General features: G+C 31.5%; 1 protein-coding gene across 3 annotated transcripts in view; it reads left to right on the top strand.

Moving 5' to 3' along the window:
• The window catches only part of GLRB (glycine receptor beta), a gene marked incomplete at both ends in the record, with an annotated part of 59454 nt that overhangs the window by 21938 nt on the left and 20223 nt on the right, over positions 1–17293 (top strand). For all 3 annotated transcript variants that reach the window (XM_084244749.1, XM_084244748.1, XM_084244747.1), the window contains 2 exons: positions 5328–5434; positions 7073–7140. In XM_084244749.1, the coding sequence (XP_084100875.1) occupies positions 5328–5434; positions 7073–7140 (175 nt within the window). The remainder of the gene's footprint in view (positions 1–5327; positions 5435–7072; positions 7141–17293) is intronic.

The raw sequence follows: 17293 nt of genomic DNA, 5'->3' as shown, positions 1-17293 counted from the left end.
ATTCTAAGGGAAAGGAACAGAGATTACCCGTATATTCTCAACCTCCACAATGGCACAATCTTTCTCATTATCAACACTCCCCACCATGTGGTACACTTGATACAACTGATAGGTCTACAGTGAAACATCTTATTCATCAAAAATCCATAATTTGCTTTAGGATTCTTCCTGATTTTGAGCACTACAGATTTAGTTAGACAAATGAAAAATGATATGTATCCATCATTATCATATCACACAGATTATTTTTACTGCCCTAATATTTCTTTGTGCTCCAACTATTAATCTCTTCCCTCCACCTCTAATCCCTGGCAACCACTGGTCTTATTGTTTCTGTCTCCATAGTTTTGCCTTTCCCAGAAGGTCATTTAGTTGGAACTGTATAGTATATAGACTTTTCAGATTGGCTTCTTGCACTCACAAATATGCATTTCAGTTTTCTCCATGATTTTTCATGGCTTGGCAGCTTATTTGTTTTTAGCAATGAGCAACACTCCATTGTCTAGATGTACCTCAATTTATTTATCCATTCATCTACTGAAGGACAACTTGGTTGCTTCCAGTATTTGGCAGTTATGAATAAAGCTACTATAAACATTGTTTCTTTTGGCTAAAAATCCAGAAGCACAATTGCTGGATTATATAATAAGAATGTGTTTCATTTGGTAAGGAATCACCAAACTGTTTTCTCAAGTGACTGTGCCATTTTGAATTCTCATCAACAACAAATGAATGTTCCTTTTATTCCAAATCGTCTTGGCATTTATGGTGTCAGTTTTCTGCATTTTGGCCCTTCAAATAGGTCTGCAGTAGTATCTCATTTATTTTAATTTACATTTCCCTGATGATATATCTATATACAATATCTGTTCATATTTTTTATTTCCCATCCATATAACTATTACAGTCTTTGGGCCTCAATTTTTTCCTCAAATAAATGTTTTATTTTAGAAGTTGTAGGTTTATTGAAAAGTTGCCAAAAAACTACAACGTTCCCAATAATCTGCACCTAGTTTCCTCTATTATTAACATCTAATATGGTACATATTTTTATAATTAAAGATTTAATATTGATACATTATTATTAATTGAAGTCCCTACTTTATTAAAGTTTCCTTTGCTTTTACTTAATGTTCTTTCTCTGTTACAAGAGCGTAATCAACATGGTACATTACCCAGAGTTGTTGTGTCTCCTTAGGCTCCTCTTCACTGTGATGATTTCTCATACTTCTGCTTTTCATGATTGTACGTGTTGAGGGGTGCAGGTCAGGTACTTTTCAAGTGCACTCCATTGGGGTCTGTCTGATACTCCTTTTCATGAATAGACTGAGGCTGTATATTTGGGGGAGAAAGACCACAGGTATAAAAATGCTTTTCTCATCATATTATACTAAAGCAATATAGAAGCAACATGATTTATCACTATAGAGGTTAATGTTAACTACCTGGCTGAGGTGATCATTGTCAGGCTTCCCACTATGAAAATTGCTTTTTTTACTCTTTCCCTACTGTGCTATTTAGAATGAATTCACTGTCCTAGCTCACACTAGGAATGGTGAATTATGCTGCATCGATTGAGAACAGAGACTCTAAACTAATTACTTGCAGTTTTGTGTGGAAGATTTGTCTATTGTCTGTCACATATATATTTATGCAATCAATCATCTATTTATATATCCAGATGTCTGAACCCATGGATTTTTATTTTACACTTTAGATTACAGTGCAGTATGACTTTATACTTTGGATTTTAACCCACTTTCACTTTATTTTTTGTTCAAATTATTCTGGAATTCAGCACTGGAAACTCTCACAGTTGGTACCTGTGTCCCTTTGACACATCCCCGCTTTTTTTTTTTTTTTAACTTTCTGTCACTACACGGTACTTACTCACTCTTTTTTCCCCCCTTCTTATCTCCCTTTAGAGGAGGAGAATATCATTTGATTCATGAAGGAGGGTTCTTAACCCGAGGTCCAAAGCTCCAGGAATTCTCCGCCTTCCCTTTTTTAGGGAAGAACATAGCTTTTTTTACATTCTCAGTGGTATCTGTAACCTAAAAAAATGTTAAAAATCACTGTGCTACGGTAAATGGGAGAAATAATACAACCTACACATTTCACACACCTTGCATTTCCTTGCTGCTGTGTGCTTCTTCTGTTCATGTCCAGCAAACTCTGTAGCTCACATACTCATATATTGCTTGCGCTCCCAATACAACACTACATTCAAGTCTGAGAAGATCTTTGACCATCATTGCTGCATTTATAACTCTGTAGAAAAACAAAACCATTTTCTTTGGACTCAGCATCCTGGTTTAGACATTTCTCTTTTACACACATTTTAAAATGGAACTGTGCAGTGTGGTCACTAAAGAGTTATGTGAAATAAGAACTTTCAACAGTTGATGGAAAACTGATCCTCCCCTTTGGAAAGAAAGTTCTGGATTTTTCCTTTAGCACTGGAAAACATTACATCATTAAGCCATACAGCCTGATACATTCCTTGCATGACTTACTTATTAGTCATGACATTGGTTTAAGGTTAGGCATGTGAACAATAGAGAACTAGTTGTAAAAAAGATTTTTGATATAAAACATTATTTTTCTGCAGTCATTTGATCACTGTGTACAGTAATTGTTTTCTTAAATTAATATCATATTTCCATGAAATAAATCCTGTTTTATAATATATCAGAATTATTGATTGATTTGTTGAAATGCGAGAAAATGGCATATTCAGATGGATAAAATATTGGACTGAGATTTAGAGTATGAAGACTTAATGAAACAGGCATTAAGTGTGTGACCTAATTAAAGCCATTTCATTCTTCTTACTCCTTATTTTGTATAAATAATAGTACTCAAATTCCAAATTATAAGATTGCATGTAGTAAACACAGACATAGGAAAATATGCTATATATAAATTGTTTTGAGCATTCTGGAAGTCATGCATTTATGTAGAAAATGAGTTTGACATTAAGGGAGTTTTTTTGCCTTATACTTAATAACTGATCTATGAAATAAATTGGCAATAGGTATTAATAGGAGAAAATTATGTAAGTTTATTAATGTTTAATTTGACATGCATGGGGCGAGGTCAAAGCAGAAATAGAAAACAGTATTCAAAAGAGTGATATTTAAGATCTTATATACACTCATACTATCTTAACAGGGGAAGGAGAAGAATAACAGAGACCAGTAATGGGAGAATCAGTGATTTTAAGGGAAGATCGGTAGGTCCTTAGAAGAAAAAGTGGGAGGTGATCATTTGTGACAAGTTTGTTGGGGTGTGAGGTCCATTTCTGAGAAAGTTCCCCTCTTCTCTGGTCAAGGAAACTCTCAGGGAGGGGATTTTTAACAATAGAATTGCTTGTTTAAGATCTTTCTTCTACGCAGATTAGAGGAGTTAAGAGAAAGCCTCTCCCTGCATGCCAAGAAGTCATATTGTAGACTGTCACATTCAGTCACCTTACACAGCTGGAAGAAGGAAAAAATCAGGCTGGAATGTTCTCGACTACGAAATTTAGTGCTAATTGTCTTAAGTTGTCTGGTCATTTTATTGCTTAGAAGGAATGTACTTGTAAAGGATTTTAAATTAAGAGTCACAATAATAACAGCACTTAATTGATCCAATACAAGTGTATTTTGTAATCAATCAATTCTATTTCCCTCCTGTGAATGAGAAAATGTGCATATGGGTTTGAACACTAATTTGCATCCTAATATACAATTTCCCCACATAACCTCATTCTCTTTAGACTCTTCTGTCTTTTGATAAGGGATAACAATTGATTCTACCGAGGTTACAATTTCACCTGCAAGGCTTTGAAAAATCTCATTACCAGTCAACTGTGATATTAGAGCCACTAAGGCCATAAGAAGCAATTTTAAAAATCTATATATTCTCCTAACACATTTATGATATTTAATTGATATTCTCATTTTTTTAATATCAGACATCAACTTGAAAGTAGTATTTGTATCAATTCATAGTATTTTTAGATTTCTCTTTTTTGTCAAATCCAAAAGTAGTTGTTGTCTCTTCTCAGCAGATTATATAATTAACTTGAAACAGAATTTCCCGACAGGTAAGAGTTGAGATTTCAAAACAAAGCCTAGTCCATTAATATAAGAGTGATTCACATAAATTACTATGATTTACGAAATTGGCACTTTTACCACAGTGTTGGATGCTCCATGTATAGTTCTAATTTTTGTTTCCTTTCCTTGTGATTGGCCTGGACTTTTTTAAGCTTGGGAATATGATTATGTAGGAAGATCATGGGTAGTAAAACAAATTAAATGAAACAAATAAGTAACAAAACATTTTTCATTTGTAAGGAGAAAGCAAACAAGCATACATGTACAAAAATGAACAATGATGTGCTCTCTCTATATATAGATATATAAATTAAAAAAATTTTCATGTATTTCCAAGGAAATGCATCTTTTTTAAGTGATCTTAAACAACTACCAATTTGGTCAAGATTCAACAACAATAACGACAACAAATATAGGTAGATAAATTATAAATAGGTATTCAGAACAATTTAATATTAAAAATATTCAAAACAAAATATTAATTCTAGTAGGATTGTGTGATTCCCAGTTTTGAATCAAGAATATATATATATACTTTTAAATATATTTTTTGAATTAATTAATATATGTTATATACTTATATAAATGGATATATGTTTATCTATATGAAAGAGATAGTTACATCTTATAACTGAAGAGTATCTTCCTTATTTAGTTGATATTGTAATAGAGAAAATTCTTTTATCATTTCCTCCCTGGGATAATATTTCACTTAATAAGGAGAACATTCATTGTGTATTCTTGGACAATATTGTTTTATAAATATCAGTGTAATGTTATGAATACTTAGTCTATCATCCTTAGTTAAATCATCCTACAGTATTCACATACTTTCTGTACTTAGGCGGAAGATTAATGTTATATATTATTCAAAAACTATTTTTTGCTGATTTATTTTGCTGTTAAATCGTTTTCACTCTCTACATGCTTGTCTAGATTATGATAGACAAGTGAAATTCCTGCTTAATTTTATTTAAATGAAATAAAATGTTTTATGCATCTGGTAAAATTGAGTGCTAATTTTTTTTTTCTTATTTTCAATGACAACTCTCTTGAACTTCTGACAATGTGTACTACTTTTTATTCCCTCCTGGTTGGTAGAGCCATGTTTTGTTATGCACTTGTCTCAAAAAAGCAGTTTTTCTCAACTGAAAATGACCCATTTTCTTTCTTCCTATTTTTAAATACTTATTGAAGTTTGTCTTTTTTTTTTTTCCTCTTTAGCCAGCAGTCAGCAGAGGACCTTGCCCGAGTACCTGCCAACTCAACCAGTAATATATTGAATAGGTTATTGGTCAGTTATGATCCCAGAATAAGACCAAATTTCAAAGGTTAGTTCTTCTCTAAGAGATACTACAGTCTCTGCATTTTAAAAATTAATTTTATCTGTATGCATTCATTTATTTGTACTATTCAAAGCAAGAGTTCAGATAGACATGTAACTATCTTGTATTGTGCTTAGAGTCAGAGCAATTTAATGCCAAAAATAGTCAAGGCAAATATAAATTCTAGCAGAATTATGTGGTCCCTGGTTTAAAATATTACCAAAAAAAGGTATATTGTGAATCAACAGACACATCTCTGTAACTATAGCTTTCTTAATCTTAGTGATTTAAAATTTAGGTTCTGGATGCAGACCTGGTTTACATATTGTAAATTATAATTTGTAAGAAAATGCCCATACACTCATTTAGGGAAAGTCAATGGTTCTGGTGGATGTTTAGTTTTGTTTTACTTTTTGTTAGCATTTCACATTGGTAACAAAACTACCCGCTACTCTTTTGCTAAAAAAGATGCCCATATAGTTTTTTAAAAACATGTTAACTTTGTGAATAAAAGAGACTATGTCTTCTACAGCATAAATTGATTTTAACCCAACAAAATAATACCATACTTGCAATAAAAGAACAATACTTGCAATAAAAGTCATGAGAAGATTATATAGTTGTGCTTTTTTGTTTTTTCTTTCCCTTTATGTTGTCCTCTTGATAAGTTGGAAAAGTCATAGGGGAAATAAATCTCCTCTGCAAAACTGTAACCCTTTTGCTAGTTATGGACAGGTATTAATGTAGATCAGATTAATATTATAAAGCTTGATGTTTTTTCTCTTTACAGACAAAAACCAAGTCTGCAGCTGCTTCTAGTCACTGAAGTTATACAACTATGTTGTAAAAACAGGGGGGTTTATTCATTACCAGAACCTATTCAGTTACTTTCAACAGCAGCCCTGGTCTGGGTCGTCACGTGTCTACCATATATTGATTCACCACCTGTTTTTCATCAGTCAGTGGTTTTGTGGCTAAAAGGCTAAGTTCACATTTTCCCTTTGTTAGCCCCACCGGCAGCCCACAAAAAGAAAAAAAAATAAAGAGAAAGAAAGAAAGAAATTTGGAATATTATACCTTAGTCTCACTCTATGAACCTTCAAATTACCCCAAAAGGTCAGGCAAAAATATTTATAATGGCTCTGTTATAGGTCTGATTAACTTAGCATTTTCATGAATCAAAAATCAAAATGTGGTAATTATAAGCAAAATGTATTGAATACTGCTTTACAAATTAAAATAGGTATTTTATATAATTATAAAAATGTAAAAAATTAGACCATATTTTACTATGTTTTAAGAAAAATTTTTATTTTGTTAAGATAAAAATATCAATTTAATTTAAAATTTTTAGACAAGGGTTTTCTCAGATTATCTAAATTTAAGACATAATTATTTTTGAATAAATAATATTTATATATTTATATATATTTTAACTCATTTTTATTTGCATTATGATCCCTATTTAGAAAAGTAAGTTAATATCACTTGTGAACCTGTTATATTGAGACCACACTTTTATAATTTTACATCCCATGTGGATTGGAAAAAACATAAAATTCAAATGCATAAGTCATAAAAATATGAAAAGTCTGACCAAGTTTTTTACAACTACTAAATATATCTTTAATGTTTTATTCATAGGCATTCCTGTTGATGTAGTAGTCAACATTTTTATCAACAGTTTTGGATCCATTCAAGAGACAACAATGGTAAGATTACAATTAATATTTTTAATTATCAAAATATTAACTAGAGGTTAGTAAAATTAACATTATAATTAAAAAGTAAGGAAAAACTTTGAGGAAAAAAGTGCATGTTTTCTCCTAGTAGAAAATATACAAATTTCAAGATTTCACGAAATCAGTGATTTCAATATCTATGTAATTTAGCAAATCAAATTAAATTCTAATAATACTTCATTAAAACTTAAAAACTTGGAAGAATTAATAAAATCATTCTCAGCAACTAGTGGGATATCACTTGGAAAAAGGACTAATGCAATTTATATTCTGGAACAATTTTTTTTTCTCTAATATGGTGATATGTATGGAATTCAAAAACATTAAAGTGTTCACAGGTTTTTTTTCCATTTTTTGACAAGAATCTTTTTTTTTTTCTCCATTGTGCTGATTTTGTGATCTTAGGGATAGAGAATTGTAAGAAAGCAAAGAAGAAAATTGATTTTCATAAAGACAGCAGGGGAGTTCCTTGAAAAGATTATATAATGAGGAAAAAGACTAATGAAGAGTAGGAGGGGGTGACAGGCAGGCTCTTATCTTTAACAGAAAAGCAAGCGGTATAGGCCATGGCTGCTCCCCAGGATGAACTGCATATCAGGGATAAATACATGTACAGAGTTTCAGTGGGGATTTCCTGAGTGATGGTGTTGCCTGTTAGCTCCTCAAAATATATTCAATAAAGACTTCTTTCTTTTTGGTGTTTTAGAATATTAGTTGATTAGAAAATGTGCTCTTTAAAAAAAAAAAAAACACATGCTAAAGTAATACTTCCTATGGGAGAAAGAAGGTCCCAGATTTTTCAATTCTTTTGATATACTTTGTAATACAAAGAGCACAATATAACTTTTTAGAGACTATCTCAGACTAGAGAAAAAATGATTTACATATTTATTTATTCCTGTAGCAAGATAGTCTGTTATAAAGGCAGTTGTAAAGTGTGTTAAGTTGATGACACCGATTTTTAGATCAATTGTGATGAAAATGTTACCATCTGTTTATTGTTTATAGAAGCATGTATTTAACCCCTGAATAATTGAGTTTCGTAGACAGTGTGTAGATATATACATGTTTAGAGAATTATTAAAAAGAGGATTTGGGAATCAAGTTCAAAATACACTTCCAGTGACCCTGGCTCACATCCTTGGTGACCACAGCTCTGAAATAAGGTATATACCTCCATGTATCAATTAACAGACAAGTGCAGAAAACATTGAGAATGGGGTTCATCTAATCAAGAAATCATTTCAATTTGCCAAAGTAAGAGAAACATTAAGGGAGATTTATTTGGTCCCTATTCTCATCTCTGTACCCTGTTTTATCTTTCATGATACCACTGTAACTAATCCTAAAACTACACTGTCAAGATGTTACAACCTGTTGGAAACATCTTCTCTTTTGGGGCAGCTAAGCAAGGATATTTTTTTTCTTATTTGCATAAAGCTGCAATGTGTCATAGCTGGGTAGGTATCATTAATGTATCTGTTCTCCAGAGAGTATTGGGTGTCTTCCAAATACCGATTACCTACACTTTTTTAGGTCCCATCAGTATTGATTCTATCTATTTGAAGATACCCGGGAGAAAGAGGTGTTAGAAAAGGGAGAACTCTTGTAGAATGTTTGAGAATCATAGTAAAATATTTCATATTTTCTAACATATCTCCTATGGTTCTCCTGCACAGATTCATCACAGTAGCTAGCCCAAAGTATTTCTGGGAACAGAATCAACCAGTTCTCATCCTGGGTTCTCTGCCCTACTATTTATTTCTGATCTTAATCTCTTGTGTTCTGTTCAGAGCCTTTTATAACTAGGCTGACTCACTTTATACCCTCTTTTCAATCCAGGTCTTTCATCTCCTTCATTAGTTTTTTAAATCTTGTAACTTTACTGAAATTCAGCTATTTTTGTGAGATTCCTTTAGTTTTCTGATGTACTGTAATTTTCTTACTTCAGGAATAATGTATTCTACTTCATTTTCTATGAAATACAGAATATGCACTCAACAAATAGTGAACATATAATTTCTTACATTAGTTAATATTGATTAAGAGACTGAAATCTGCTATTTATCTGACAAAGTGAGTTAAAGTCAAGTAGTAATTTTGAAAATTTTAGAGACTTTATCCAGGGAAACCAAATTATTTATATTTGCTATTTATTTTATTAAATTAAGCTGGATAAAAACCAATCTGTCTTTCACTTTGTGTTGTGCAAACACAACCTAAATATTCAGAATCAGAACCAAACTCATCAAATAGACTTAAATATTCTTCTTAATCCTTATTATTATTTTTGCTTTCAGCAATGTTTCTTTCATAATCCCTATAAAAAGTTTTATAGATGTGTCAATTGAGTTTGTCATATTTTATAGATTGGTTTAGTTTTTTTTTTTTTTTTTCAAAAACACATGCCCTAATACCTTATTGCTTAATAGTTAGGAAAGGCACAAGCTATTAAGATTTATAGATAACTTTAAGAACTCATCTAAAGAAAATCAATGATCTAGACAAAACTGCTTAAATACCTGTTACAAACACTGTTCAGAAATGATAGTGATAACTCAGGAGAGAAATTAGAAGAATATACAATTGTGGATGGGAGTCACATTAATAGGGGCTATTTCTTTTTTCATTTCTTCCAATCACCTGGCATAGATGTACTTTAATTTTTTCAGTTTTACTGAGGTATAATTGAGAAATAAAATTATAAGATATTTAAAGTGTATATGATAATTTGATGTACATACATATTGTGAAAAAAATCCTCCTAGTAAAATTAACTGCCACTTCCACCATCATCTCGCTTCTTTACCTTCTTTACTTGTTTTATTTTTGAGAACATTTAAGTACTACTCTCTTAACAAGTTTCAATTATACAATATACTGTTAGCAGCATAGCCACCATTTTATAAATTAGATCCACAAAATTTATTATAACTGAAAGTTTGTACCCTTTTACCAACCTTTTTTAATTTACCCTACTTCCCAAGTCCCTGACAGCTATTTTTCTACTCAGTTTCCACGTATTGTTTTGTTTTTTTTTAAGAATTCACATATAAATGATACCATGAAGTATTTGTCTTTTTCTATCTGGTTTATTTTATGCATTAAAATGCCCTTCAGTTTCATCCACGTTGTTGCAGATGACAAGATTGTCTTTTTTTTTTAAGGCTAAATAGAAATCCGTTGATTTCCCAAACCCTTCATTCATTGACAGACACTTTGGTTCTTTCTTTTCCTTAGCTACTGTAAATAATTTTTCAGTGAACATGGAGTATAGGTATCCCTTGGAGATAAATACCCAAAAGTAAGATTGCTGGATCATATGGCCATTCTATTTTAATTTCCTCAGAAAACTTTCTCATACTGTTTTTCATAGCAGTTACACCAATTTACATTCCCAACAATAGCTGGCAAGGCTTCACTTTTTTCCACATCCTTGCCAACATTTGTTATCTCTTCTCTTTTTGATAATAGCCAGAGAGGTTGTTTCTTAAAAAATAAAACTAGAAGTGGGGAGCTGGCAAAGCAGAGAGTATTAGAATTGTCTAGAAGCTGGAATACATGTTCATAGAAACATAGCCATGGACAGTATGTTGTGGCATCACTCAAACTTGGGCTTATGGTATATTTGAGGTGTTATCTAAAAGAGTGAAAAATTACAAAAATAAAGCAACAGTATATCTCCTGGCATAACAGCTCTGACTGATGGTGACTGATTACCATGCATATACAAATTAATATAACATTTCACAGTAGAATCTCACCCTAAAGAATCCAAAACATTTATATGTTTATTAGTAGCTCCTTTGTACAGCAGTGTTTTATTTACTGATAATCCCCTAGAAACTTTCTCTGACAAAGACCAGCTGAAAAAAAGAAGTCCTAAAATTGGAGAAGCTTCAATACTGTCTTGTACTTTACTCCTCAGTCAAACCTTTCTTCCTCTACCGGCAGTTACTTATTCCAGAAAGCACAAGGCAGAACACAGAGCTTGGGGGAGGATGTACTATAAATAGCTGCAAGTCAGGTGGCAGACAGATGTAGGGCAACTTCTGCGGAGAGAGGGCAACCCACTCTTGAGTGTATAAAGTTGATTATCAAACAAAGGCGCAATCAAGGTGATAGATTTTAACATTGTTGTTCTTAGGGAGTTTTAACCAACTCTATTTGAAAAACATTCTTTCCTGCTTATTCATGTCTGATTTTTAATTCAGATGCTAAATATTTCTGACTAACCTAAAAGTAATCTCACATTTATTTGCAAACCATAATTATGTGGTAGAGGAAAAATTACAGCCATATAAATATTCCTTAAGCCCTTCCACACCTCCACAGTTATATGTTCCTTCAGCTTGTTTTATGGTCTCATTTTATAGCTTTCTAATTCCTATTTCTCAAATCTGTGTGTTCATTTGCTTTCTGCTTCCTTACATTTTTGGGAGGGTATCATTTTAATACTATAAGTGGTATTTACTGACATTAATAGTAGCATCACCAAAATTATCAAGTAAATTGAATCATCCTAATTTGAAGTTGCTAGAGCAGTCACTTCTAATTTTATCAGTTTAGATGCTGCTGCTTTTTACAACTAAAATGAGACATGCAAACCAATAAGAAGAGTGGTTTGTTAGAGTCTAGACAGCATCTGCTATACAGTTATGCTTATAATACTTGTTGTTTTTTCCATTCCGGACTTACCTTCAACTTAGAGCACTGGGATTTTCTTAATTGAAAATGTGAACTATTGCATTTGTGATGGAAACATTTGATATCATGGTTTACTGTAATAATCTGAGCAGAGGCCCTTTGCCTCATCAGAACACCTAAGAGTTCCTTTAGAGAAATAAAAGCCTGTTAATACAATCCATTTACTTTCCTTGGTTTAGGCATGCTTTGTAATTTATTGAAATATTATTGCACTACAATTCATGATCCTGCCTGACATTCTTTGCCTTTCTGCATTTTTGATTTCTTGTTTAATAATAGTCTTCAACTCAGCAACAAAATTGTTCCTGTCGAGAAAAAAATAACACATTTGGGGTCAGCTCAAGGTGTTTAGTCCTAGTTCTTAACAATTGCTAACCTTTGTTGTTTTAAAAACAATTTTGTATATCTCCCTTCATAGATTTAAATCCTTCCCTTAAACCTTATTTTACTTTCCTATCTTTGTATTTGTTGCTTTTGTTGTATACTTCAGAACATGATTTAATTTATTATAGAACAAGTAACACTAGACATACATGCTCTAGTGTTTTACATCTTAAACAAACCTTAAAATGGTTTTATATTCATTTTTTGCCCTCATATTATTCATCTTTAGGGTTTGTGCCCTGTGGTAGGATAAATTATGATCCCCCAAAGATATCCGTGCCCTAATATCTGAAGCCTGTAATTCTATTGTTTCATAAAGTAAAAGAGACCATGTGTGTTATGGAATTAAGGATCTAGAGATGGGGATGTTTATCCTGGGCCCTAGATCATCACAAGGGTCCTTTGAAAGGGAGGGAAGAGGATAGAGTTGGCAGCATTGCAATGAAGTTGGATGATGGAAGGAAGAAGCCACCAGCCAAGGAATGCTCGTGGTTTCCACAGCTCCTCAGAGCCCCCAGAAGGAGGAAGCCTGCAGACCAGGTCTTCAGCCCAGTGAAACCAATTTTGATGTTCTCAATTTCAAAACTGTGAGATAATAATTGATGGTCTGTTAAGCCACTGAGTTTTTGGTAATTTTGTGGCAACAGCAATAGGAAATGATGTATGTGTTTATAATCTATTGAAGGATTATCTGATTACATATAGCTTTTTCCCAAATTCTACTGGAAGATTGTCTGATTCTATGTATACCCTTGTATGTATTTGGAAATACCAGAATAATTAGTTGTTTTTTATTTAGTGATAGCTAAAAATTCTCACCAAATTTAAGCATAATAAGGACATTATTTAAAAAAGAAGCTGCTTTTAGTATATACTATCTATATCTCTGCTTTGTTAAAATCACTTTTTTGAATCTATCTTAAAATGAATCATTTAGCATGAATACTTTTCTCTTTACCTTTTTCCTTCTAGATTATTTTATTCAGAAGCATTGGTGATGAAGCATCATAGAGTATTGTATTAAGCAATGGATAGGATGAGAAATGTCCAGGTTTTATTTTCTACTTCTCATAATTTGTCATTTTTAATCAATTGATTAGGATAAATTTAAGTTAATGGCATGAATAATGCTAAGCAAATATCCTAACCCTATCAAATGTCCCAGGAGTCATTTCTTCACTGTTATATTTAATAGAAGTGTATTGGGCACTTTCTATATGTCCAGTCCAGCAGACTGCTAATCTTAGGGATTTTATAGATTAATGTAGTACCACTGCACCCCCTAGCAGGCACCCTAATAAAAATGGAATATTGGCATAGGCTTAGAAAAGCTTTAATAAGGTGTTATTAAACAATATTTAACTAAAAACTTAGAAAAAAAGACTAACTGAGAAAAATAGCTAAAATGCAAACTAAGAATTTTTATTGGCATGTTATTAACTAGCAGTTCTTACATGAAACTTCTAACTTCACTAATGCTGATTTCAAATCCTTTTAAAACAGACTTATAATAGCTCTGTTGACAGAACTTTAATTACACTGCTGCCAGATGCTATGAGAGCTGATCTCCCTTATTACCTTCAATGCTATTCTTTTTTATCAAATGAGTTACATTTTGCATATTGGGAATGAGGTACAAATGACAAGTCACTAGAAGAACTATCCTAACAACAATGTCAAATATAAATAAACAGTTTTTAATATTAAAATATCATTAATGAAACTTAACCAGTTTTAATGTATTGTTGTGAAATGTTTTATTGCCTTGAAGAAATAGTTTAATTTGGATGTTAATTGGTACTGAAAATTTTGGCGAACATTCATTTTCCAGATAATGACTAATAGTGTGCTATTTGGAATGAACAATGAATAGAATTTGTCACCATGTTCTTTAAAAACAATTAAGTAATTTCCCACTGATAAAAGAAGTCTGTTTCTGATGGGAATTTGTTCATTGCAAAATAAACGATAGAGCTATAATTATTGTGATTGAATAATTGAAAATGAAAATAAATAGGTTTCAAAGATAGCTATCTTAATATAGAGCATTTGAAATGCCAATAACTAGCAATTACTTAGAAATGCTCATAAAACATTAAACAAAGCATACTTACTAATGAGCTTTTATCTGATAATGACTGTTGAATTCAAACTATTAATTTAAATTGTAAAGTTTTAAAACATTCTTAAAAGATATAGAGGCTTGCTGTGACTTGACTTGAATCATCATAATAAGTAGCTACATAACTAATAGAGAAACATCTTTGAAACTCTTTCATAATGAAATACTAAGACAAAGATTTGAAGGAAAATCTGTTTTTAGTAGTTAAAATATGCTATCTTTGTCTCTTTGCTGAAGTCACTTTTTTGTATCTACCTTAAAATGAAGAATAATTTATCATGAATATTTTCCTCTTTATCTTCTTTCCTTCTAGGTATTTTATTCAGAATTATTGGTAATTAAGCATCATGAGAGTATTGTATTAAGCAATAGATAGGATGGGAAATGTCCATGTTTTATTTTTTTCTTCCTGTAATTTGTCATTTTTATCAACTTATTTAAAAAAAAAATCTAAGTTAATTCAATGAATAATGCTAGGCAAATGTCCTAACTGTCAATGTGTCCCAAAAAACATTTCTTCAGTTCTGTATTTAATATAAATATGTTGGGCACTTTATGTAATCCAGCTGTTTAGATACTTATCTTCCCCAGGGTTATTTTTTGCTTGCATTTTCTTATTCCAAGTAGTAATTGAACAAATTCTTCCTCAGCCTTGATTATTTTATGTAATGTTTCCAAGATTCATTTATATTATAACATATATCAGAATTTCATTCTTTTTCATAGCTGACTAATATTCCACATCGTGTACTTGAAAATACCACATCTGGTTATTCTTTCTTCTGTTGATGGACACATGGATTGTTTCCATCTTTTGGCTATTGTGAATTATGCTGCTGTGAATATGGGTCTGCAAATATCTGTAGTAGTTTCTTTTTTTTTGATTCTTTGGGGTCCATTCCTAGCAGTGAAACTGTGAGATCATATGGCAATCCTGTTTAATGCTTTAGGACAAAGTACAATTTTTGAAAAGTTAAAAACATGCATAGAGTGAGGACATGTCAGTGATTTATTTTACTCATTATTGCAGCCAGCCAGATAGTAAAGCTGATTCAATGGAGAATTCAGGAAACTGAAGTGAAAGAAAGAATGCTGGAATTAGATTGCTAAATTAAATACAAACTTGTCAGTGTTCCACAAGGCTGTGAAGGCATAATCTTTGGGAATATCTTTCTACCTGACAGGAATCATTTGCATCTCTACCAGATAAGAAAATAATTTGTAATTTATTAGTCTTTTCTAAATTACCCAATTTTATAGAGCTTGAGAATTAATAGAAAATGGCAACTCAGGCAAAGTTATATTTTTGTAGGCAATTATACATTCCTTAGGTGGACTTGTTAGAGAATGTTTTAGCATGATATTTAAAGGGAAAATAATAACCTTTTAGTCTGATCTCCAAAATTTGTATGATTTTTACTAACATAACAAAAAATATAAAGAAATAATTGAAGTGGGACTAAATGTACAACAGCCATGCAATGATAGTCATACCAAGATTCATTCCTACCTGCCAGATAGAAAGCATGATGGGGCACTTAAATGTTACTATCCAGTAATAAAGAGCATATTAAATCATAGAAAGAGCATTTTCATAGAATAAACTTTGAGGAATAGATGTATTTTTGTAACATACTTAGATTAAATAGATCTAGAACATAGTAAAGAGCTATATAATAATATTGTGGTAATATATGTGTAAGTAAATGAAAAAAATTAAATACATAAAGAATTCATCTTGCGTATTTCAATGTAATGGTCATTCCCAAAAGAAGGAGCCAAGGTTTTAATAACAAGCTTATAAAGATAGATTGGCAATCTTACCTGGTTATTTTTCACATTGATTTTTGATGACAAGGTAAGCACACAGTATTTTATCATAATATTATGAATGTGTATTTTAAAAGAAGCAGTTTAAAGATGTAGTTTTTGATGATTTACTATGATAATACACAGTATAGACAGAAGGGAATGGAATAGTTTTTAGTGTATATAATTTTAAAATACTGATGATTTGGGCAGATCATTTCAAGGAAGACTTTTAGACAATAATTTGAAATTGGGTCCTGTGCTCCAAGTAATGTCACGTGGATCTCAACTCTGTGCTTTAAGTAAGGTAGCATAATGTTTTATTTGAAAGTGATTGATCTTAAGGTGAATTCCTTCATAAACAGAGGGTCATGCATGATTGAATGGAATAGATGAAAACTTTTGCAAAGAAGCAATGTTTTGGCACACAATTGGCTGGGGCCTCATCATTTGAAGAAGATGGCCTTTTATTTGGACGTGTCAAAATTGTCATAATCACAGTCAGATATGAAATAATCACTTTATTGATCTGGTTGTTAATTTTAAGATAGACATATATGTTGAAAAAGTTCATGTAACCGTGTAATTCAGCCCTTCATTTTTCTGGGGTTATAGTATTCCTTTTACTCTCTCTTTGAATCATGTTCATTTGATGTAAAAAATGTTATCTGCTTTTTCCACTGGTCCAGAATATGTTCAAGGTCAACTTATATAACCTTTAATTTTTTTCACTTTTACATGCTAAAACCATCTGTATATGATTTTAAAGAATCAGTTCTATTATATGTTGAAGTTTTTAATAAACATCAAATTTAGGGAAGCTGTAAGATGTAGATAGATTTCATCTTAATGCACCATCCATACTTCAGTAAATGCATATTGTTACTATATGCCTTTCCTTTCTCCAATTACTATGAAGAGTCTGTATATACAAACAAAATCACATGATAGAGAAAATAAATCCCCCCAAGTTTTTCTAGTGTCAGTGCTTATTCCTTAAGCATTATTTTAATTTTATACATCTATATAGCATGTGCATTTATGTTATATTATAGTACATTTATATTAAAAATGAGAAAGGTCTTTAGTAAACACCTTTAC

This window comes from Talpa europaea (assembly GCF_964194135.1).
Source record: "Talpa europaea genome assembly, chromosome: 10".
Taxonomy (NCBI): Eukaryota; Metazoa; Chordata; class Mammalia; order Eulipotyphla; family Talpidae; genus Talpa; species Talpa europaea.
Note: the sequence above shows the minus strand (reverse complement) of the source record. Positions and strands in the feature narration are given on the sequence as shown.